This window comes from Geotrypetes seraphini, chromosome 3, assembly GCF_902459505.1.
Source record: "Geotrypetes seraphini chromosome 3, aGeoSer1.1, whole genome shotgun sequence".
Lineage (NCBI taxonomy): Eukaryota > Metazoa > Chordata > Amphibia > Gymnophiona > Dermophiidae > Geotrypetes > Geotrypetes seraphini.
The window spans coordinates 273,046,030-273,071,302 of record NC_047086.1 but is presented as its reverse complement, the minus strand read 5'-3'; the positions used below and the strand labels follow the sequence as shown (position 1 = coordinate 273,071,302).

General features: G+C 49.4%; 1 protein-coding gene across 1 annotated transcript in view; it reads left to right on the top strand.

Annotated features, from left to right (window-relative positions):
- HEATR1 (HEAT repeat containing 1) overlaps positions 1-25,273 on the top strand; it is a 693,629-nt gene that overhangs the window by 457,525 nt on the left and 210,831 nt on the right. Inside the window, exon 31 of the mRNA XM_033935556.1 lies at positions 24,865-24,994. Coding sequence (XP_033791447.1) covers positions 24,865-24,994 — 130 coding nt within the window. The remainder of the gene's footprint in view (positions 1-24,864; positions 24,995-25,273) is intronic.

Sequence of the window (25,273 nt, the reverse complement as noted above, 5' to 3'; positions counted from 1 at the left end):
CAGCCCCCTTTATCGGCATCCACTTTGTCAGTACCGGGGCACATCACTTCTTCGGTATCAATGCCAGTCTTGGCACCGGAACCGAGACACCAGGCTGTTCAAACATCGGCACCGGCACAACCTTTAACATCTCCCGGTACCGGTTCACAGAGGTCTGGTAAGTCGACTCATAAAACTCGACACCTAGAACCCTCCACACCGGAGTCACGAGACCGCAGTTTTCAGGTGAGGGACCCTGATCTGTGGTGTGATTCAGAAGAGCCTTTCCTCTCTGAGGGAGAGTGTTCATCAGGGGACGAGGATCCTTCTGGTTTTGATCCATCTTCCAAACCTGATGCAACTTCTTTCACCTCTTTTCTTAAAGAGATGTGTGACTCTTTATCTATTCCCTTGGAGGCTGAATCCAAAAAATCCAAGGCATTTTTAGATGCTCTTGACTTTGACCAGCCTCCAAGGGAATTTCTCAAGCTGCCTCTCCATGACATTTTAAGAGAGACATTTTACAAAAATCTAGAGACACCCTTGACCATTCCAGGAGCTCCCCGTAAACTGGACTCCTTATATAAGGTTATACCAATTCCAGGCTTTGACAAGCCTCAACTCCCCCATGAGTCTTTATTAGTAGAGTCTACTTTAAAGAAATCCACGGGGGCTAGTGTATATGTCCCTCCTGGCAGGGAAGGTAAGGCCATGGATACGTTTGGCAAAAGGCTGTATCAAAATGCAATGCTAGCGAACAGGTCAGGAAACTATGCTTTCCATTTTTCCTTTTATCTTAAGCATCTTATTCAAAGTTTGTCATCTTTTGAGAAATATCTCCCTGACCGTAAGAAATCAGCCTTTCGCCAAACTTCTTCATCGCTCTTGCAACTGCGCAAGTTCATGGTCAGATCAATCTATGACACTTTTGAGCTGACCTCTAGAGCCACGGCTATGTCAGTGGCTATGCGACGACTAGCCTGGCTCAGAGTGTCCGAACTCTATGTCAATCACCAAGATCGACTGGCCAATGCACCTTGCTTAGGGGATGAGCTGTTCGGAGAATCCATGGACTCTACTACTCAGAAACTTTCAGCTCATGAGACTCGATGGGATACTTTCCTTAAGACAAAGAAGAAGACCCCACCTTCTAGGCCTTTTCGTCAACAATCGGCCTACCAACGAAGGTTTGTGGCTCGTTCCTTACCTCAAACACAGCAACAACCCAGGCGTCAGAGGCAACAACAGAGGCAACCTGCTCGACCTGCCCAGCAGCAACAGCAAGTGAAACCTCCTCCTTCTCAAAAGTCAACTCAGCCCTTTTGACTTGGTTCTCCTGGACATAGCCAATCTTCCTCCTTCTACTCATCTTCCACAGCCCATAGGAGGACGCCTTACACATTTCATAAGCCGTTGGGAAATCATCACCTCGGACCTGTGGGTCCTCAACATCATCCGCCACGGCTACTCTCTCAACTTTCAGACACCTCCTGCCCAAAGTCTGCCAAGAGAGTCTGCTTTCAACATTCCTCGGTCTTCCCTACTTCTTCAAGAGGTTCAATCCCTCCTCCTTCTGAACGCTATAGAGGAAGTTCCTCTAGATCAGAGAGGGCAGGGATTCTACTCCCGTTATTTTCTAGTCCCCAAAAAGACAGGGGATCTAAGACCCATTCTAGATCTTCGCGATCTAAACAAATGCTTGGTCAAAGAGAAATTCAAAATGCTTTCTCTGGCCACTCTTTACCCTCTTCTCAATCAAGGCGACTGGCTATGTTCCCTTGATCTCAAAGAAGCATACACTCATATACTGGTCAATCTGGCCTCCAGACAGTACCTACGCTTCATGATCAATCGTTATCATTACCAATACAAGGTGCTGCCCTTCGGTCTTGCCTCCTCTCCAAGAGTGTTCACCAAATGTCTGATTGTGGTGGCTGCCTTTCTACGATCTCACCACCTTCAGGTCTTTCCTTACCTGGACGACTGGTTAATCAAGGCCAATTCATCTCAGACTGTTCTCCTGGCCACCAACCAAACCATCCTGTTTCTTCAACTTCTGGGGTTCGAGATCAATCTACCCAAATCTCATCTCATCCCCACTCAGAGACTTCAATTCATCGGAGCTGTCTTGGACACAGTCCTCATGAGAGCGTTTCCTGCCATCCAACCGCCTTCAAACGCTTCAATCTCTGTGTCAGCAGGTGCTTCTACAACTTTCCATCTCTGCCAAGCAAATGATGATACTCTTGGGTTACATGGCCTCCACAGTTCATGTCACACCCTTCGCACGTCTTCACCTGCGCACTCCTCAATGGACCCTAGCTACCCAGTGGTCCCAAGCGATGGATCCTTGCTCACGTCACATATCTGTCACATCATCTCTTCGTCAGTCTCTACAATGGTGGTTGATATCCTCAAATCTCTCCAGAGGTCTTCTGTTCCATCTACCTCCTCATCAACTAGTCATCACCACCGACGCCTCCCCTTATGCCTGGGGAGCTCATTTGAACGAGTTCCAAACTCAAGGCCTTTGGACAGCCCAGGAAAAGAAGCATCACATCAATTTCCTGGAACTCAGAGCGATGTTTTATGCTCTCAAGGCCTTCCAACATCTTCTCTTTCCTCAAGTCCTCCTGCTGTGCACAGACAATCAAGTTGCGATGTACTACATCAACAAGCAGGGTGGGACGGGCTCTCGCCTCTTGTGCCAGGAAGCCCAGAAGATCTGGACTTGGGCCATAAATCACCATCTATTCCTGAAAGCAATCTACATTCAGGGAGAAAAGAATTCCTTAGCGGACAAGCTCAGCAGAATTCTCCAGCCTCACGAGTGGGCACTCGATCCTTTCACTCTACAGTCCATCTTCGCTCAATGGGGCACTCCTCAGATAGACCTTTTTGCAGCTCCTCACAATCACCAGCTGCCCCTATTCTGCTCCAGACTCTACTCTCCTCACCGTCTGGCAGCGGATGCATTTCTCCTCGACTGGTCCAATCTGTTCCTGTACGCTTTCCCTCCTCTGCCTCTCATGTTGAGAACCTTGTTCAAGCTCAAGAGGGAACGAGCCACCATGATTCTGATTGCTCCGAGGTGGCCCAGGCAACATTGGTTCTCCCTTCTACTTCAACTCAGTTCCAGGGAACCTTTTCTTCTTCCACTGTTTCCTTCTCTGCTTACACAGCATCAGGAGACCCTTCTACATCCCAACCTCCAATCTCTGCACCTGACAGCTTGGTATCTCTCGGGCTGACTTCTCATGATACTCTTTTGTCTCAGCCCATTCGTTCCATTCTAGATGCCTCCAGGAAACCAGCCACTCTACAATGTTACCATCAGAAGTGGACAAGATTTTCTTCCTGGTGTCTTCTTCACCATCTTGATCCCACTTCCCTGGCAGTGGAGACATTGTTGGATTATTTGCTTTCTTTGTCTGACTCTGGCCTTAAGTCTTATTCCATCAGAGTCCACCTCAGTGCTATTGCTGCTTTTCATGAGCCAGTCCATGGAAAACTCCTCTCAGCTCATCCCTTGGTGTCCAGGTTCATGCGGGGTCTTTTCAATGTGAAACCTCCTCTTAAAGCCCCTCCTGTTATCTGGGATCTCAATGTGATTCTTTCCGCCTTAATGAAGCCTCCATTTGAACCGTTGGCTACCACTCCTTTCAAGTTTCTCACTTGGAAGGTACTTTTCCTTATTGCTCTTACCTCTGCCAGGAGGGTCAGTGAGCTACATGCACTAGTTGCAGATCCACCTTTTACGGTCTTTCATCATGACAAGGTGGTTCTGCGTACACATCCAAAGTTTCTCCCTTAGGTTGTCTCCGAATTCCATCTCAACCAATCCATTGTTCTGCCTGTCTTCTTTCCGAAACCTCACTCTCATTCTGGGGAACAGGCTCTGCATACTTTGGATTGTAAGAGGGCTCTAGCTTACTATCTAGAGCGTACGAAACCCCACAGATCAGTTCCCCAACTCTTTCTGTCCTTTGATCCGAATAAATTGGGACGTCCTGTTTCTAAACGTACGTTGTCTAATTGGCTGGCAGCGTGCATTTCATTCTGTTATGCTCAGACCGGACTGACACTGGAAGGTTCTGTCATGGCACATAGAGTCGAAGCGATGGCAGCATCTGTAGCTTTCCTCCGTTCCACTCTTATTGAGGAAATCTGCAAGGCTGCTACTTGGTCCTCAGTTTATACTTTTACATCTCATTATTGTCTGGATGCATTCTCCAGACGGGATGGACACTTCGGCCAATCTGTTTTGCAAAATTTGTTTTCCTAATGGCCAACCTTCCCTCCATCCCTCTTTTTGTTAGCTTGGAGGTCACCCATCAGTCAAGAATATGCTGCCTGCTTGTCCTGGGATAAAGCACAGTTACTTACCGTAACAGGTGTTATCCAGGGACAGCAGGCAGATATTCTTGCGTCCCACCCACCTCCCCGGGTTGGCTTCTTAGCTGGCTTATCCTAACTGGGGACCGCGCGCCTCTGTCGGGCGGGAAGGCACTCGCGCGTGCGCGGTGCGGCCTACCAGAACTTTCCAAGTTTTTAGAGTGCAATCACTCTAAAATTGTCCGTACCGGGGCTCCGTCGGTGCCGTCACCCATCAGTCAAGAATATCTGCCTGCTGTCCCTGGATAACACCTGTTACGGTAAGTAACTGTGCTTTCTAACACTCATACTAGAAAGCCAAACTTTTGACAATAAGCAAGAGAAGCAGACACACTTTGGCCTCAATATTTACTATTCAAATGCTATAAAAAATAAGTGCCCTATCTGAGTTTTTAGTGGTTCTATACAAATAATTCCACTGAAGATTTTTACAGATTACTATTTAGTTAGTTAGTTTTATCCCAGGACAAGCAGGCAGGTATTCTCACTAATGGGTGACGTGATCCAACGGAGCCCCAATGCGGACGCCTCACAAGCATTTTTTGCTTGAACAAAACTTGAAGTTTCGAGTCGCTCGCACCGCGCATGCGCGAGTGACTTCCCGCCCAGACCAGGGCACGTCTTCTCAGTTCTTACTTTTCCGCAGAGTCGAGAAATCTGTCTTCGACTCTCTGCGTGAAGATTTTCACTTGTGCCTTCTAAAGTCCGCGGTTTTGGGTTAATTTGCTCTTAATCGCTGATTTTCGTCGTCTTGTTTTTAAAAAAAATAAAAAAAAGATTTCTTCCATCCGTCCGACCGGGCAGGCCATGTGGCTGCAGCCCCGTGGCTTCGATCTTGCGGCGGAGCTTTTCTGGTCTATATCCCGGCCTATCACCAGTTTTAAAAAGTGTGCCAAGTGCCAGCGTGCGATTTCGCTAACGGACCCTCATCGACGCTGTGTTCGGTGTCTCGGGCCTGAACATCTTCCAAAATCGTGCCAGCCTTGCTCCACACTCACCGCACATGCTTTCAAGCACCGTTGCGTCTTGTGGGAGTCGCTGTTCAGCATGGAGTCTTTGACGGAGCAGTCTTCATCGAAAGGTCCCTCACCTTCAACTTCATCCGCTGCTCCTCAGCCTTCCTCCTCTGCGGCGCCGAGTCTCATCAAGCCTGCATCGTTCATGCCGGCCCCGACTCCAGCGCCTGCTGCGATGCCTTCCTCAGTTTCTTCAGATCAGGTAGCACAGCAGCCTATTCCACCGGTAGTGCTAAAAGTGCCCAAGGCTTCTAGACCCAAGCACTCACACACTACCCCCAAAGAACGCGAGGCCCATGCCGGCGGTCCCATTGCAGATGCGGATCCGTCCTTGCCGGCCTTGTTCCAGACCTTTAGAGAAGCAATTCATTGAGCTTTTCACCACCATAGGGCCCAAGCTTCTCTCTCAAATCCAGCCTGGGCACGGGGAGGCCTCCCGCAAGGTCGAGCCACCTCCAGTGCCTCAGCGATACACATACTCTCTACAGGGAGCAGAGTCTCTGCGAGTGTCTGGTCTGGCATCGGTGCATGCATCGCAAGGAGCAGAGTCTTTGCCCATGCCTCCATTGGAACCGATTCACTCGATGCAAGGAGTAGAGTCTTTGCGAGTGCCTCCATTGGAGCCGATCCACCCGATGCAGGGGTTCGAGCCTCTACGAGGACCCCAGCGTGATTCCAGCCATCCACCTGTGCTTCGATCAACCGCTTCCAGCCCCATCCCACTACCTGGGGCCCTCAGCGAAGATCCAATCGCTTCGTTCCTCGAGGCTGATATCCAAACACAGTTCGCATCGGTCGAGGCATTCATCGAGGCACTCGTCCAGGCATGCCTCGCCTCATCGGAAGCAGCCTTTTCTTGAGTATTCTCCACCGGCTACTTCACCTCCTCCGATGCCAGAGCTCGAGGACACGCTGGGGTCCTTATCACCACCATGATCCCCGTCCTCCATGGATCCAGAGGCTTCGACATCCTCGAGGTTCAAAATTCTCCAAAGAATATCTGGAGACCATGCACCTCCCTCAACCACCCGCTGAATCCCTCAAGCTTTCTTTACATAAGTTGCTGGATCAAACCTTCATGCGCTGCTTTGAAACACCTTATTCCATCCCCGCGGTACCGGGCAAATTGGACACCAGGTACCGCACGGTGCACCACAAGGGGTTCGATGGCTCCCAACTTTCCCATCAGTCCCTGTTGGTGGAGTCCTCACTGAAGCGGTTCCACCCCTCCCAGGTCTACGCTGCCGTTCCACCTGATAGAGAGGGCAAGATCATGGACCAATTTGGCAGGAGGATTTATCAGAACTCCATGATGACATCCAGGATTCTGAACTACAACTTCCACTTCGTCGCATGCTTTGAGTTCTTCCTGTCGGTACTCCAGAAGTTCTTGCCCTTTGTGGACCCCAGGGCAAAATCTGAGTACCAGGAGGTTTTGGCCTCGCTGTCCCAGCTTCGGTTACAGCTAATGCAGCCATCCTACGATGCCTTCGAGGTCTCGGCTCGGGCTACAGCATGCGCGGTGGCCATGCGCCGGCTGGCGTGGCTCAGGACTATCGATATGGACCCTATTCTCCAGGACAGGTTTGCCAATGTTCCATGTGCTGGTACCGACCTGTTTGATAAATCCATCGAGGTGGCAACCAAAAAGCTCTCGGACCACAAGAAATCCTTCCAGTCCATCCTGCGTCCGAAGCCCAAGCCTGCTCCTTCTCGTCCATCATGCCCACCGTTGATCTACCAGTGGCGTTATCCGCCTAAACAGGCTTCCCCCATCCGACAGCCTGTGAAGCGGCAGCATTCCCAAAAGCAGCAACATAAACCTCAGCCACCTGCTGTCCCTAAGGCTGCCCAGCCCTTTTGACTATCTCATAGAGGACGTAACTTCAGTCGTCCTACCATTTTCAGTTGCTCCACCAATTGGAGGTCATCTCCATCACTTTTACCATCGATGGACGACCATTACCACTGACCTCTGGGTCCTTTCCATCATCAGAGAAGGATACTCTCTCCAGTTTGACCGAGTCCCCCCGGAACATCCTCCAAGAGAGTATCCTTCCAACTTGACCCAGACCGCCCTTCTTCTGCAGGAAGCCCAAGCTCTATTACAACTCAAAGCCGTCGAGCCGGTCCCTGTGTCCCAGCAAAACAAAGGGTTTTATTCCCGGTACTTCCTTGTCCCGAAGAAGACGGGCGATCTGCGACCCATTTTGGATCTCAGGGTGCTCAACAAGTTTCTGGTCAAAGAAAAGTGTTGCATGCTGACCCTGTCATCCCTGTACCCCCTCCTCGAGCAGAACGACTGGTTATGCTCTCTGGATCTCAAGTAGGCCTACACTCACATTCCCATTCATCCGGCCCCATGCCAATACCTCAGATTCAGGGTGGGACATCTTCATCTTCAGTACCGAGTGCTCCTTTTCAGCCTGACCTCATCACCCAGAGTCTTCACCAAGTGCCTGGTAGTAGTGGCCGCAGCACTCAGGAACCACGGCCTCCAGGTATTCTCCTACCTGGATGACTGGCTCATCAAGGATTCTACATCCCAGGGGGTCGCCCTCGCGACCTAGAAGACGATTTGGTTACTGCAACATCTGGGGTTCGAGATAAACTTTCCGAAATCCCATCGACAACTTCCCAGACTCTTCCCTTCATCGGAGCGGTTCTGGACACTACCCAACTCAGAGCGTTCCTCCCTCCCGAACAGCAAGAAGCCCTCTTTCACCTTTGCCACTTGGTTTCCTCTCGCCCGTCCATCTCGGCGAGACACATGATGGTTCTCCTAGGCCACATGGCCTCTACAGTTCACGTGACTTCTTTTGCCAGACTTCACCTTAGGATTCCCCAGTGGACCCTGGCATCTTAGTGGACGCAGATATCCGACCCTCTGTCCCGCACATTCGGGTCACTCCTGCTCTACAACAGTCTCTTCGCTGGTGGATGCTATCCTCCAATCTATCCAGAGGTTTACTGGTCCACACGCCCCCCCATCAGAAAGTCCTCACGACCGACTCGTCCACTTATGCTTGGGGGACTCATCTGGACAGTCTCCGCACTCAGGGTTACTGAACCAGTACAGACCGCCAGTGCCACATCAGTCTCCTGGAACTCAGGGCGATTTTCAATGCTCTCTAAGCCTTCCAGCACCTGCTCCAAGACAAGGTGGTCCTCATTCGCACGGACAACCAAGTCGCCATGTATTATATCAACAAACAGGGGGGCACGGGATCGGCCTCCCTCTGCTAGGAAGCTCTGAAAGTTTGGGATTGGGCGATCCGCCACAACACCTTCCTCAAAGCTGTCTACATTTAGTGGGCGGCCAATGCCCTGGCAGACATCTTGAGTCATCTGCTGCAACCTCACGAGTGGACCCTCCACTCAATGCCCCTCCATCACATCTTCTCTCAGTGGGGAACACCTCAGATCGACCTCTTTGCAGCCCCCCACAACTTCAAGCTGCCACAGTTCTGCTCCAGGATCTACACTCCTCATTGCCTCGAGGCAGACGCTTTTCTTCTGGACTGGACGAATCGCTTTCTATATGCGTTTCCTCCATTTCCTCTCATTCAGAAGACTCTAGTCAAACTCAAGTCAGACCATGCCACCATGATTCTGATTGTGCCACGGTGGCCCAGACACCTTGGTACTCCCTTCTACTTCAACTCAGTAGCAGGGAGCCCTTCCTTCTACCAGTGTTTCCATCACTGCTTACACAGCATCAGGGATCTCTACTTCATCCCAACCTGCAGTCTCTACACCTGAAAGCTTGGTTCCTCTCAACGTAACCCCTCTCCAGTTTTCTCAACCTGTGAGAGCCGTCCTGGAAGCTTCAAGGAAGCCTGCTACTAGACAATGCTACCACCAAAAGTGGGCCAGATTTTCCGCTTGGTGGTGTTCTCATCATCATGAGCCACAACACTCCTCCTTGTCTTCAGTTTTGGATTATCTTTTGCACCCCTCTCACTCTGGCCTCAAGTCTACATCGATACAAGTCCATCTTAGTGCAATTGCTGCTTTCAATCAGCCTCTCCAAGGGAAACCCCTCTCTGCTCATCCAGTTGTTTCCAGATTCATGAAAGGACTTTTCCATGTCAATCTTCCCCTCAAACCACCTCCAGTGGTTTGGGACCTCAATGTTGTTCTTTCTCAGCTTATGAAACCTCCATTTGGGAGGTCACATGATGCTGGAGACCTGATCGGACGTGCCTCTCTGCAGCTCTGGGCCACTCAAGGAACTAAGGAACAAAATAGCTGAGCCACTTCGACAAATATGCAACCTATCCCTAAAGACTGGAGAGATTCCGGAAGACTGGAAAATAGCAAATGTCATGCCCATCTTCAAGAAAGGCTCAAGGGGAGACCCAGGAAACTACAGGCCGGTGAGCTTGACCTCGGTCCCGGGAAAGATGATGGAAGCACTGATTAAAGACAGCATCTGGGAACACATCGACAACTATGGGCAGCTAAAGTCGAGCCAGCATGGCTTCTGCAAGGGCAGGTCATGCCTCACGAACTTATTATACTTCTTTGAGGGGGTAACCAGCCAGGTGGATAAAGGGGAATCCATAGATATCATTTACCTTGACTTCCAAAAAGCCTTCGACAAGGTGCCACACGAAAGACTACTAAGGAAGCTATGGAACCATGGGGTGCAAGGGGGGGTCCACCGATGGATCAAAAACTGGCTGGCGGACAGGAAACAGAGGGTTAGAGTAAAGGGACATTACTCAGACTGGCAATGGGTCACGAGCGGAGTTCCACAGGGGTCGGTGCTGGGACTGCTCCTATTTAATATATTCATTAACGACCTGGAAGCAGGAACAAAATGTGAGGTTATTAAATTTGCGGATGACACCAAACTATATCGCAAGGTCAATAACATGGAGGACTGCGAAGATCTCCAAAAAGATCTGACAACACTGGAAAAATGGGCCAAAAAGTGGCAAATGAGTTTCAACATAGGGAAATGCAGGGTCATGCATATAGGGAAAAAAACCCCGATGTTCACTTACAAAATGGGGGGATCAGCGCTAGGGATGAGCGACCTTGAAAGAGACCTGGGAGTGATGGTAGACACAACATTGAAGGCGTCGGCGCAGTGTGCCACAGCCTCAAGGAAAGCAAACAGAATGTTGGGTATCATTAAGAAGGGTATCACGACCAGGACAAAGGAAGTCATCCTGTCACTGTATCGTGCTATGGTGCGCCCGCACCTGGAGTACTGTGTTCAGTTCTGGTCGCTGTACCTCAAGAAGGACTTGAGAGGGTCCAGAGAAGAGCAACTAAGCTAATAAAGGGCATGGAGGACCTCTCATATACTGACAGACTGAAAAAGCTAGGGCTTTTCTCCCTGGAAAAGCGGAGACTTAGAGGAGACATGATAGAAACCTTCAAGATCATGAAGGGCATAGAAAAAATAGACAGGGACAGATTTTTCAAATTAAGGGGATCAATAAGTACAAGGGGGAACTCAGAGAAATTGAAAGGGGAGAGGTTTAGAACAAACGCCAGGAAGTTCTTTTTCACACAGAGGGTGGTGGATACATGGAACGCGCTACCAGAGGATGTGATAAACAGGAGCACGCTACAGGGGTTCAAAGAAGCTTTGGATAGGTACTTGGAAGACAAAGGGATTGAGGGGTACAGATAAGAGTAAAGGTAGATTATAGGGATGGGATTAGAGGTAAGTTACAAAATTAATCAGGGACCACTGTACAGGGACTAGGCCTGATGGGCCGCCGCGGGAGCGGACTGCTGAGCAAGATGGACCTCTGGTCTGACTCAGCGGGGGCAACTTCTTATGTTCTTAAAACCTGCTATAAACCCTGCAAACCGCGCGAGTGCACCGTATTTTTTTATCATTTGCTGACCCGGGGAGTGGAGTGTATCCTTGTGTTGTTTCCCCTAGCGCTTTTTCGTGTTATGCCAACCAAATCCCAGCGGGGAGTTAAGGCCCAGACCAAAGCGACGGAATCTAAGATGGCGGAGAAGCACGAGGTGCCTATGTTCACTTTGCAGGAAGCCGCCATTCAGGAGCTAACGCGCTCCCTCACGCTAGTTATGGAGGACAAACTCACTAAGATTCAATCTTTTATGGAGGAAATGCGGGAGCGCTTGGAGTCCCAGTCTAATCGCTTGCAGCGTGCTGAGGATCGAATTGCTCAGCAGGAGGAGCGCACGGACAACTTCAAGGAATGTCTCTGCACCTTGGAAACCTCCAACGTAACCCTAAAAGAACGCGCCGAGGATCAGGAGAACCGCGGTCGCAGAAACAACCTGCGCTTCATTGGGATTCCTGCTGCGGTGCAAGACGTGGACCTCCGAGCCAAGCTTGAATCATGGCTGCCTACGGTCTTTGACATCCAGGCCCCTTTGGCGCCGATGCTAATCGAGAGGGCGCATCGAGTGGGGCTCCGTAGGGAAGGAGAATAGCGCCCGCGCCCTGTTATAGCGAGATTCCTCAACTATGCATTAAAGGAGAGAATTCTACTTCTCTATCGTAAAGGGAAAGAGCTGCAGTTTGAAGGACAGAAAGTTCTTCTTTTTCAAGATTTCTCTCCTCAAGTTTCTTACCATGGCTCCTTTCTGCAACGAACTCTTCAAGCGTAACATACGAGTCACTCTTCTGTATCCGGCACGGGCTCGCATTTTCTATAACAACAAGGTTACTTTCCTGGACAACCCACAAGCTCTGGAACACTTTATTTAGCAGCTTCCCCCTGTAATGGAGCCTCCTCGGGTGGCTGACTGAGAGCTCTAGCCCTGGGTTTCCTTGGGCTGACCACCTTTATTTGCTTTTGACTGGGATTTCTTTCTGGCCTAGTGCCCTGCGCTAACCGGGGGCCCTGATTACTGGCTGCTACTGATGTAGAGTATGCCCGCTATCGGGGTGGATATCTGTCCCTGATTGATGTATTTGGTTCTCTAAATTGGGCTTCCTGGGATGCAGCTGGGGTGACTTGTTCTGCTATGGTCTGCCGGTCTGTTTGCTGTGGTTGATGCATAGCGGGTGCTGCCCGCACGGAGCACTTGTTGCTGTTGTTGTTCTTTGTTATTCTTTCTCACATTTGTTCTCCATGATTAATGCATAAGATGCTTATTTTAGCCATATGCACATCTCACTGTGTTATGCATTGTAGCTCTTATTTTTTGTGTTTTTTCTTTTGTGTTTGCAACTGTTTAACTTGATTCTTTTAGGGGTTTTCCTTCCCAGGACCTTATGTTTCCTACTTGTCTGGGAGTGGCCCGGAGCTGCTGTATCTAAGCTGCTATGCGGTGTGGGGGTAGACTGTATAGTCTGGGGAGGGGGGAAGGGGAGGCTGGGGTGGGGATTGGGGGTTGGGGGGTGTGGCTGTGTGTGTGTATGTATGCTTGGCTGGTTTGGTTGTGTTTGTTTCGGGATGCAGAGGTGCGGGAGCTTGACTCTTGTAAGGATGTTGAGTGGGCAGTTTTTCTTTGCTGTAGGTGAAGCGTGGGGATTTGGCTGGGACGTCCCCTCTCTTCTGAGTTATGGGTTTTGGTTATCTGCATTGTTTTTCATTTCTCATATTTCTTACTCTGGCTACTTTAAATGTTAATTTATTAAATGTAGATGGCTTCCATTCCCCTGTGAAGCGAACCAAGGTTCTTGCTTATCTAAAGAGGGAGAGGAGTGACGTAACGTTTCTTCAGGAGACCCACCTGTAAGCCACTGAACATCTCAAACTCCGAAGGGATTGGATGGGACAGGTGGGTTTCTCTGCTTACACTTCCCGGAAGCGTGGGGTGGCAATCTTGATTCATAAAAACATCCCCTTCTGTATCCATAAGGAAATCAAGGATCCAGAGGGTAGATATTTATTTCTGATTGGAGATTTGTGGGGTTGTAAGTTGGTGCTGGGTACTATCTATGCCCCAAATATCTATTCCCATGATTTCTTTTCTTCCTTGGTGGGGATTTTGGCGCCTTATTCCTCCCATCAGTTGATCATCGGTGGAGATTTTAATGTGTTGGCGGAGCCCCTTGTGGATTGTAAGCCTGCTAAACCTGCGACTCGGGGTCATTATGACAGAGGGATCCCCTTCCTTCTTCAAGAATTGGGGTTGTTAGAAGCGTGGAGGACCTTAAACCCAGATGACAGCGATTTTTCCTTTTATTCCCATCCCCATAACGTATACACCAGAATTGATTATATACTTATCTCTGATGTATTGTTTTCTAAACTGACCAGGGCTGTCATAGCCGCCCATCTGGTGTCTGACCACGCTCTCCTTGGAACTACTTTTCAGTTTTCACCTGCTTCCCCTAGTAGGATCTGGCGAATGTCCCCTCACCTGTACTTGGACCCCAATTTTGGAAAATATCTGGGGCAGAAGTGGGAGGATTTCATCCACACCAACAACGCGGCGGACGTGAGTCCGGTTACATATTGGGAGGCAGCTAAGGCAGTTCTGCGGGGTCACGTGCTGGCTTATTCTGCTGCTGCCAAGAAAAACCGGGATGGGGAGTTGCTGACTCTGACCGTGGAGCTGCAGCACCTGAGACGTTCCCACATATCCAGTCTCACGCGAGCCTTGCGGGAGAGGCTTCATTGTGTTAAACACCAGATAAATACTATTTTAACTCACCGGGCGTCTAGAAATATATATTTTTACAAATATAAAATGCATGCTTGGGGGAATAAAACCGGTCGATTGCTTGCCAATTTGATACGACCTCCAAAGGCCAGACATGTTATTACTCGTATCAGGGATGGAATGGGGCAGGTGCATGCACAGCAGAAGGCGATCACAGATCAATTTGTCCATTTTTACCAACATTTATATGCCGAACAACCGCCTGATCATAAGGCCCGGGACGCCTTCTTTAGTAATCTACCCCTGCCAAGGATCTCTGCTTCACAGCAGAGCCTGCTTAACCGGCCGATCAGTGGTGATGAATTGCAGTTGGCTATCCACAAACTCAAGCTGGCTAAGACTCCTCGGCCAGATGGTTTTGGCCCGGAGTTTTATAAGCTTCTGCCCCCATCTGCCCTCTGCTCTTTACAGGCTTATTTCGCGGGGTTGCGGTTGGAAACCCCTCCCGGTAACACTCACAACAGTGCCCATATCATCATTTTGCCGAAGCCGGGTAGACCCGCGGACCAACTGGGTTCCTACTGGCCCATTTCTCTCCTAAATCAAGATATTAAACTCCTAGCTGGGATTCTGGCATCACACCTCAATACGATCCTTCTGGATCTGATCCATGAGGATCAGGTCGGCTTCGTCCCTGGTAGGCATGCCTCTATGAACTTACTTAAGGTGCTTGCGGTCTTACAGCTTCCTTACCGTGCCTCTGATTGGGCTTTGATAACCAGTTTAGATGTAGAGAAAGCATTTGATATGGTTTCTTGGCGACACCTTTTTTGGATTCTTGAACGATATGGCATTTCGGGGGATTTTGTCGCCTGGGTTTCTGCTCTGTATACTCGCCCCACGTCCCAGCTATTGATCAACGGGGGGATCTCTGAACCCTTCCCTCTGGGCCGAGGCACTCGACAGGGGTGCCCATTATCTCCTCTGCTTTTCCTTCTTTCTCTTGAGCCTTTGGCAATTCGCATTCGCCAGGATCCGGTTCTCCAAGGCTTGGGCATAGGAGGGCACGATTTTCGTATTAGTATGTTCGCAGACGATATGCTTCTTTATGTCAAGCATGCTGATGTTAATCTTCCTCGTCTGATGCACATCATTAACTTGTTCGGCCTCTTTACCAGCTTAAAAATTAACTATGATAAAACTGAAGCTCTACTGTTGCATGACTCACCGGGGGACGCCTGGTTCGAATGGCTGGGAGTGGGCATTGCGCATGGGAAATTGAAGTATTTAGGGATCCATCTGTACCGGAATCCGAAACAGCTTTATGAGGCTAATATCTCCGCAGCTATTGGACGGATTAAATCCCTCTGTCACAAGTGGCGCTCTCTCCCCTTATCTTTGATGGGACGGGTGGCCCTGGTGAAGATGGTGCTTTTTCCAAAACTTTTGTATGCTGTTCAGTCGGTTCCCTTTTGGATCAGCCGGAAGGATGAACGACACTATAACTTTATTATTCGAAAGTTTATCTGGAACGCTAAGCAGGCCCGTATCGGCTTTCATAAATTATATTGAGCTAAATCGCAGGGGGGGCTTGGCCTTCCGAACCTCCGCCTTTATAATGCAGCCTCCCTTTTCCGATGGATACATGAGCACTTGACCTCCCATAGCCGATATTCTCCACCGAATCTTTTGACATTCGTGTTGCTCCCCTTTGTCTTTTGTATCGTTCATACATGGGGTCCCGGGTACATCTGTCTCTTTAACGTATCCTACCTTAGTTTTTCTTTCTGCCTTTCGAAAGGCTTGGGCTTGGTGGAGGGGACTCCAGCTTAGACCACATCACCCGTCCCCCTTTTTGTCCTTGATTGGTAACCTTGGTTTTCTGCCCGGTTTTCAGGGCCTGCCTGGCTTGCGGGGTCATAGTGAGCTCCATACCACCATAGGTGACCTGATGTATTTGGGGAGTGGCCGGTTCCCTCCCTTCTTGTCGCTGTGCACTCAATGGGGGCTCCCCTCTACTCATACTTATCTCTACCTCCAGATTAAGCATTATTATGATTCTCTTACTACTGCACCAGTTGCCACCTGGGGCTATGGCGCTTTGGATGGGAGGGCTCTTGTCATCCCACCTCATAAGAACAAGATTGCTACCTGGTACGCAGAGGGCCGAGATTATCAGGGGGAGCTTTGTCTTCAACCTCTTGTGTCTGACTGGTCCAGGGATCTGGGCTTGCCGGTCTCCCTTTATGATATGCAACTTTTCTTTCAGAATATATATCTGTTCATTAAAACTGTTTCTTTACAGGAAACCCAATTTAGAATATTGCATCTTGCCTACCTTACTAGAGTTAGAGGTTTCACTATTGGGTTGTGGCCTGATGAGCTTTGCGTTAAATGTCGTCTCTCCCCAGGAACTTATCTGCATTCCTTTTTTGATTGTCCGGAGCTCTCTTTCTGGGATCCTGTCCGTCAGTGCTTGGATACCACACTCAGCTGTACTTTACATTGGAATTCATCTGCTTTACTGATGGGCGATGTGCAGGACTTGTCTCAGCAGCATCTCAGCATGTCTGCCCAGAAATTCGTTTTCCATGCAGTTCTGGTTGGGAAGAAACTTATTCTGCAACACTGGGCCTCTCCTGAAGCACCCTCTTTTCCGGTGTGGTTGACCCGCATGAGAACTCTGGCACTTTATGAATTGCAGACTTATTCCTCTCGCTCTCAGGAGCATTGGAAGGAATACTATACACTTTGGGATGCATTTTTGTTGTCTTGCCCTGAATCCTTGCCCTAGACGCTGCATACCATCCCATCTTCACTGCCCTCCTTGTTGGTTCACTAGTTGCTTTTCTGTTTGTTTTTACAGGCTTCTTCTGACTACCTTTGCACATGCCCGGAAACTGTATTTTGGGTAATTTCAGTTTTGGTTCCGCCTACTGGCATCCCGAGCACTGTACTGGAATGTCTGTGTGGTATGAGTGTGTGTGTGTGTGTGTGTGGGGGGGGAGTGATTGTTGTTCTGGTTGTCTGTGGGTTGTTGGGAGATTGTTGGTCTGTGTGAGGGTTGCTTGTATGGGTTTTCTCTTAGGGCTTTCTCTTTCTCGAATGAGGGGTGTTTAGCACTCCCTCACAAATAATGGGCTCTCTGGGTGACGCCACTCCTGCTTTTTTCTTTCTTCCTCTTTGGGCACTGTGATGTTTAACACTTATTCAATGCTATGTAATCCTGATGTGTATTTTGCCCTGTATTTGCTGTTGCGGTTGTGCGTTGACTCATTTTGCTCAATAAATATGGTTATACAAAAAAAAAAAAAAAAAGAAACCTCCATTTGAACCTCTTAACAAGGCTCATCTGAAGTATCTTACTTGGAAAGTGGTGTTTCTCATTGGCCTCACTTCCGCTCGTCGAGTTAGTGAGCTTCAAGCATTGGTTGCGGATTCACCTTTTAACAGTGTTCAACCATGACAAGGTAGTCCTTCGCACTCATCCAAAATTCCTCCCCAAGGTGGTCTCGGAATTCCATCTGAATCAATCCATTGTTCTTCCTGTGTTTTTCCCAAGGCCTCATTCTCATCCTGGAGAATCAGCCCTTCACACTCTGGACTGTAAACGTGCTTTGGCTTTCTACCTGGAACGCACCAAGCCACACAGAACTGCTCCTCAACTTTTCATCTCCTTCGATCCGAACAAGTTGGGATGACCCATCTCTAAGCGCACCATCTCAAACTGGATGGCGGCTTGTATCTCCTTCTACTATGCCCAGGCTGGATTACCCCTTCACAGTAAAGTCACAGCCCATAAGGTCAGAGCAATGGCAGCTTCTGTAGCCTTCCTCAGATCGACACTGATTGAGGAGATTTGTAAGGCTGCCACTTGGTCCTCGGTTCACACCTTCACTTCTCATTATTGTCTGGATACTTTCTCCAGACGGGATGGACAGTTTGACCAAACAGTATTACAAAATTTATTCTCCTAAATTGCCAACTCTCCCACCATCCCATTGTGGTTAGCTTGGAGGTCACCCATTAGTGAGAATACCTGCCTGCTTGTCCTGGGATAAAGCAATGTTACTTACTGTAACAGTTGTTATCCAGGGACAGCAGGCAGCTATTCTCACGTCCCACCCACCTCCCCTGGGTTGGCTTCTCTGCTAGCTATCTGAACTGAGGAGACACGCCCTGGTCTGGGCGGGAAAGCACTCGCATATGCGCGGTGTGGGTGACTCGAAAGTTCGAGTTTTCTTCAAGCAAAAAATGCTTGTGAGGCGTCCGCATCGGGGCTCCGTTGGATCACGTCACCCATTAGTGAGAGTAACTGCCTGCTGTCCCTGGATAACAACTGTTACGGTAAGTAACATTGCTTTCTATCCTGTCCTCACCAAAGAGCTCAGAATGAGTTATAGGTGGCACTATCTAGGTCAGGGGTGTGAAAGTCCATCCTCGAGGGCCGCAATCAAGTCGGGTTTTCAGGATTTCCCCAGTGAATATGTATGAGATCTATTAGCATACAATGAAAGCAGTGCATGCAAATAGATCTCATGCATATTCATTAGGGAAATCCTGAAAACCCAACTGGATTGCGACCCTCGAGGAGGGACTTTGACACCCCTGATCTAGGTAGTCGGGAGCAGAACATGAGCATTCTGCTTACATCTACAAGTTGTTGACAATAGTCACTATCCTCCTTATAGCAATACTTCTCAGTCCTCTCCTGGAGGCACACCTAGCCAGTTAGCATGAGAAAGATTTGCATATAGTGGGTCCCAGCTCCTGAAAACCCAACTGGCTGGACTGCCTTCAGAAGAGAGTTACAATGCATTGTGCTGAATAAACTGCATAACTGTAGGGATAATGACCACATGTGTCTATGTATATTCAGCACTGCTCGATATATGAGGAGCAGTGCTGAATATGTTTTGTTTAAATGTCACAATTTGTGTTTGAAATAAAACATTTGCCATACTGACTGAACATTGGTTGATTTCTGTTTGGATTTTGGCACAGTGAGAAAAAAAAATGCAACCAAAAGTCTGAGTGACATGCAGGCTATTTTTATTGGTGTAGTTATGTAGTATTTTTTCATTTTAATACATTAAAACCTTGGTTTGCGAGCATAATTCGTTCCAGAAGCATGCTTTTAATCCAAAACACTCGTATATCAAAGCGAATTTCCCCATAGGAAATAATGAATACTCAGACGATTCGTTCCACAACCCCAAAACTTTAACACAAAATACTATACATGCTTGTATAAGAACATAAGCAGTGCCTCCGCCGGGTCAGACCATAGGTCCATCCTGCCCGGCAGTCCGCTCCCGTGGCGGCCCAAACAGGTCACAACCTGTCTGAATCACCAGAAGGGGCTCCCTTGCCACCTTGGTTTCTCATTGAAGTCCTATCTTCCCATCGTAGTCCTAACCCTCCGGTCTTGCACTTGCACGACCTGTTGGGTTTCTATACTTATTACCTGGTTAGCTTTCTATACTTGTGTTACATCCCAGCTCCTCCCTCAGTATCCCACGATCCCTTTATCCCTCAGGAATCCGTCCAATCCCTGTTTGAATCCCTGTACCGTACTCTGCCTGATCACTTCCTCCGGTAGCACATTCCAAGTGTCCACGACCCTTTGGGTGAAAAAAAATTTCCTTGCATTTGTTTTGAACCTATCTCCCTTCAGTTTCTCCGAATGCCCCCTCGTACTTGTTGTCCCCTTCAGTCTGAAGAATCTGTCCCTATCCACCCTCTCTATGCCCCTCATGATCTTGAAGGTCTCTATCATATCTCCCCTGAGCCTCCTTTTTTCCAGAGAGAAGAGCCCCAGCCTATCCAACCTCTCGGCGTCTGGGCAGTGTTCCAGCCCTCTTACCAGTTTCGTTGCTCTCCTTTGGACTCTCTCAAGTACCGCCATGTCCTTCTTGAGGTGTGGCGACCAATACTGAATGCAGTATTCCAGATGTGGACGCACCATCGCTCGATACAATGGCATGATGACTTCCCACGTCCTGGTTGTTATGCCCCTCTTTATGATGCCCAGCATCCTGTTGGCTTTTTTCGAGGCTGCTGCGCACTGTGCAGATGGCTTCAGTGATGCATCCACCAGCACACCCAAGTCTCTCTCAAGTCTGCTGTCTCCCAACAATGCCCCCCCCCAATTTGTAGTTGAACAACGGGTTCTTTTTCCCTATATGCATGACCTTACATTTTTCCACGTTAAAGCGCATTTGCCATTTGTTTGCCCAGTCTTCCAGCTTGTCCAGGTCCCTTTGCAGGTCCTCACACACCTCCCTGGACCTAACTCTACCGCACAGTTTGGTATCGTCTGCAAATTTTATAACCCCGCACTTTGCCTCCTTTTCCGGGTCATTGATAAATATGTTGAAGAGTAACGGCCCCAGCACCGATCCCTGTGGCACACCGCTCGTGACTCCCCGCCAGTCAGAATATTGGCCCTTCACTCCGACCCTCTGCAGTCTACCCGACAACCAGTGCTTGATCCATCTGTGCACATCCCCTCCCACCCCGTGGTTCCACAGCTTCCTAAGCAGCCTTTCATGTGGCACCTTGTCGAAAGCCTTTTGAAAATCGAGGTAAATGATGTCTATGGGTTCCCCATTGTCCACCCGACTGCTTATTCCCTCAAAGAAGTACAGAAGGTTCGTTAGGCACGACCTTCCCTTACAGAATCCGTGCTGACTTGTTCTCAGTAGGCCATTCCTCTCGATGTGCTCACAAATGCCGTCCTTGATCATAGCTTCCACCATCTTCCCTATAATTGAAGTCAGGCTCACCGGCCTGTAGTTCCCGGGGTCACCCCTCGATCCCTTCTTGAAGATAGGTGTGACATTTGCCAATTTCCAGTCCTCTGGTACCTCACCAGTTTTCAAGGATAGGTTGCAAACATGCTGGATTGTGCCCGCTATTTCTTGTCTTAGTTCCTTCAGAACCCTTGGGTGGATCCCGTCCGGGCCCGGTGATTTACCGCATTTTAACCTGTCTATCTGTTTGAGGACATCCTCCTTACTTACCTCTATGTACTCCAATTTTTTGGCCAGTTCCCCACTCATGAGCTCCTCTGAGTCCGGTATATTAGATGTGTCTTCGCTCGTGAAAACCGACGAGAAGAACGTGTTCAACCTCTCAGCTACCTCTTTATCCTCCTTAATCACTCCCTTCCTATCCCCATCGTCCAACGGCCCCACCTCCTCTCTCGCTGGTCGCTTCCCCTTTACGTAACTGAAGAATGCCTTGAAGTTTTTCACCTCCCTGGCCAGCCCCTTTCGCTTTTCTAAACTCTTGGTGGCATTCCTTTTGGCATTTCCTGTGCGCCTGGTGATTTTCCTCCGTTGGGTCCTTTTTCCATCTCCGGAAGGATACTTTTTTGTCATTTATTGCCCTCTTTACTTCAGTTGACATCCAAACCGGGTCCTTTGATTGCTTGTTCTTGCAGCCTTTCCTGAAACTGGGGACGTACAGTCTTTGTGCTTCCTGCAGGGTGTCCCTGAATAGGGTCCAGGCGCTTCCCACAGTCTCCATCCTAAAGATGTTTCTGAGCTTCCTCCCCACCATTTCCCTCATAGCAACATAGTTCCCTTTCTTGAAGTTGAGCGCAGTTGTTGTGGTCCTCCTTACTATGGGTGTCCCCCTTTCTAATGTGAATCTGATTGCGTTGTGATCACTGTTGCCTAGTGGTCCTCCCACTTCTACCCCTCTTGCAGGCCCCCCTAATCCGTTTAGGATGAGGTCAAGAGTAGCACCCCCTCGCGTCGGTTCTTTGACTAGTTGCTCCATGAAGCAGTCCCTCACAGCTTCTACAAATCCTGTTTCCCTAGTGCAGTTGGAGTGACCCGTACTCCAGTCTATTCCCGGGTAGTTGAAGTCCCCCATCACTGTTACACTTCCAGTCCTGCATTCCTGTCTCAATTCCGCTTCCAAGTCGTGTCCGACTCCTTCTGGCGTACCAGGTGGGCGATAGTACAGCCCCAGTTTTATGCCTGCACCCTTGTTTCCCGGCAATTTGACCCATAGCGATTCCAGCCCCTCTGCCTTCGTTGCCATATCCATCCCGACCGAGTGGATAGAGTTCTTTATATATAGTGCTATGCCTCCCCCTTTCTTGTGGGTCCTGTCCCTCCTGTAGAGCTTGTACCCCGGCAGCGCCACATCCCATTGATTTTCCTCTGTCCACCAGGTTCTGCAATTCCAATTATATCTAGGTCCTCCCCCTTGGCCACGACTTCTAGTTCACCCATCTTGGCCATGAGGCTTCTTGCATTTGCGTATAAGCACCGCAGGTCCCGTAGGTCCTGTCGTTTTTCCTCCACCTCTGCATTTACCTGGGCCACCTGCCCTTGGATTTCGGGCAGTTCTCCCGTTCCCTGTGCTTCTGCTTTGCCCTCAGCCTTTACCCTCTTAGCTTTCAGCTTCCCCACATTCCCGCCACCCCACTTCCCCGCTTTTCCTCTGGGTTTTCTAGCCCTACCGGCCCCCTCCTGGGCTATCATCCCTTGAGCCTCTGTTTGATCCCCCTCGCCTTGTGGTACCTCTATATTGCCCTCAGCTTTCGCCCTCGTGCCACCCTGTCCCCCTGTGTCTCCATGCCCCTTAGTCTTCTCCCAGCAAGCTCCCTTTACCTGATATTTCCCTCGTTGTCTGATCATAAGATCCTCCGGTCCCTCTGCTTCCTCCCTGCAGTCAGCCTGTTCAGCATCTGTTCTGGATACTGTTGTCCGAAGCGTCAACATCAGATCAGCTGTCGGCTTTCCCCCTCTCCTCAGTTTAAAGCCCTCTCGATCTCCTTCCTCACATTGGCTGCCAGTAGTTTAGTTCCCGCTGTGCTTAGGTGCAGGCCGTCCCGCCGGTAGAACTTGCTCTTTCCCCAGAAGGACGTCCAGTTCCTCACAAAGTGGAAGCCCTCCTCCTGGCACCATCTCCTCAACCATGCATTCACAACCTGGAGGTCTGCCTGCCTCTTTGCATCTGCTCTCGGTACAGGCAGGATCTCCAAGAATGCTATCCTCCGTGTGCTCCGCTTCAGCTTTCGTCCCAGGACCCTGAACTGGTCAGTCAGTGTGGCCATGCTGAAGTTCCTCCGGCTCACATCATTCGTTCCGACGTGGATTATTACCGCAGTCTCCTCTTTCTCTGCTCCGTCCAGAATCCTCTTGATCCTATCAGTGATGTCTCGTGTCTTGGCCCCTGGGAGACAAGTCCTCCCTTCCTCCAGCTACGTGACTGTCTACCTCTCTCAAGATCGAGTCTCCCACCACAATAGCAGACCTCCCTTTCCTCAGCAACCTCCTCTGCCTCAGGTCCGTGTCCTTGGTGTAGTGCGGTGTCTCTCCCTCGGGGTCCCGGTGAGTCGCGGTCTCCTCCTCTTGCGTGGTTCCTCCGCTAGGTCCTTCCCCTGTGTCGCCTTGTGGATCCTGGGTCTCATCTGCCGACATCCGTCTGTGCAGCTGCTGGTCCCGTTCCTCCACCTTCCTATAGGCCTCCTCGATGAATCTCTCGAGGTCTCTCACCTGGTCCACAATGGGGCCTGCTCCGTCTGTGTTCTGGGTTGACCAGCTCGTCTCCTCTGTGGTGCGCAGTCCCTCCAGTTCCTGGACCCTGACCCTCAATCTGCCGACCTCCATCCTCAGGCTTTCCAGTTCCTGACACCGACTGCATATGTACTCCCGCCTTCCCAAGGGGAGGTAGTCGTACATATTGCACTCTGTGCAGTATACCGGAAAGTACCTCTGGGATCCTGGGTCCTCCATCGCTCTCGTAAAGTGCTGGTGTGCTCCTGCTGATTGGAGCCTGTTATTTTGTTAGCTTCAGAATCCAACTGTCGTCACTGCAGGCGCTTCACAAAGGTGCGCCGAACCGCTGAGCGCCGTTGGCGCTGTGCTCTTTTAAATGTTCCCTTTCGGTCAGGGAGGGGGGCGGAGCAGGGCTCCCACGCTGCCTCTCTTCGGGAACAATCTGGATACGCTGTCTCCCACTGGTGGCCTGAAAGGGGGCCCGGCTGGCTGCTGTGCTCTTTTAGATGTTCCCTTTCGGTCAGGGAGAGGGGCGGAGCAGGGCTCCCACGCTGCCTCTCTTCAGGAACAATCTGGATACGCTGTCTCCTGCTGGTGGCCTGAAAGGGGGCCCGGCTGGCTGCTGTGCTCTTTTAGATGTTCCCTTTCAGTCAGGGAGAGGGGCGGAGCAGGGCTCCCACGCTGCCTCTCTTCGGGAACAATCTGGATACGCTGTCTCCCGCAAGACCTCGCTCATTTAGAACAGTCACTACACTCCCGCAGCGTCAGAGAGAGAAGAACCATCGGCTCAGTTGTGATGATGTGACGCGTGTATACTGTATGTACTTGTATTGCAAGACTTTGCTTGATTAGAACAGTCATAGTAACATAGTAAATGACAGCAGATAAAGATCTGAACGGTCCATCCAGTCTGCTCATAAGTTATACTCATTAAAAAATACATGATTAGATTAACATGTTTCTTCTTTGATATTTCTGGGCCGTAGACTGTAAGTCACTACACTCTTGCAGCGTCAGAGAGAGAAGAACCATCGGCTCAGTTGTGATGTGTGTATACTGTATGTACTTGTATTGCAAGACATTGCTTGTATATCAAGTTAAAATTTAATCAAATGTTTTGCTTGTCTTGCAAAACACTTGCAAACCAAGTTACTTGCAATCCAAGGTTTTACTGTACATTTATTGCATGTTATTTTTATATAGCCTAATAACATAAGTGTGCAATAAAATTATTTTCCAAAACTATTAATTCATTTAACTTATTTCCTGCACTATGCATTTTTTTTTTTCCTTTCTGTATGCTTCCCCACAAGGAATGGGCATCTTAAAAAAAAAAATAATCAAACAAATAAACTTCATATTTGTAGGGGTGTTTTTTCTCTCTCTCCTCTCTCCAGGATGTTGCATTAGAAAAGGACACGGAGCTCTGGATCTTAATCTGCTGTGAATTTGGTGTCCAAGATCAGCTTCAGAGTGTCATTAAGATTCTGAAATATTTGATGAAACTGCCAGAGAATAAAGATGAAGGTAGACTCAAACTATGTTGTTATGTTTTATGTTATGTCATGTCCCGCAAATTGGAGGTCTAGGTGGGTTACAAGTATAGTTACCGTATTTGCCGGCGTTTAAGACGACTTTTCAGTACCTTAAAATCCTCCCCAAAGTCGGGGGTCGTCTTATACGCCGGGTACTGTTTACATGCCCTTACTTTACATTAGAGAGCTGCACGGGGACGCCCCCTAGGGTCGCGGGGATCCCATGGGGACGCCTCCGAGGGTCGCGGGGATCCCATGGGGACGCCTCCGA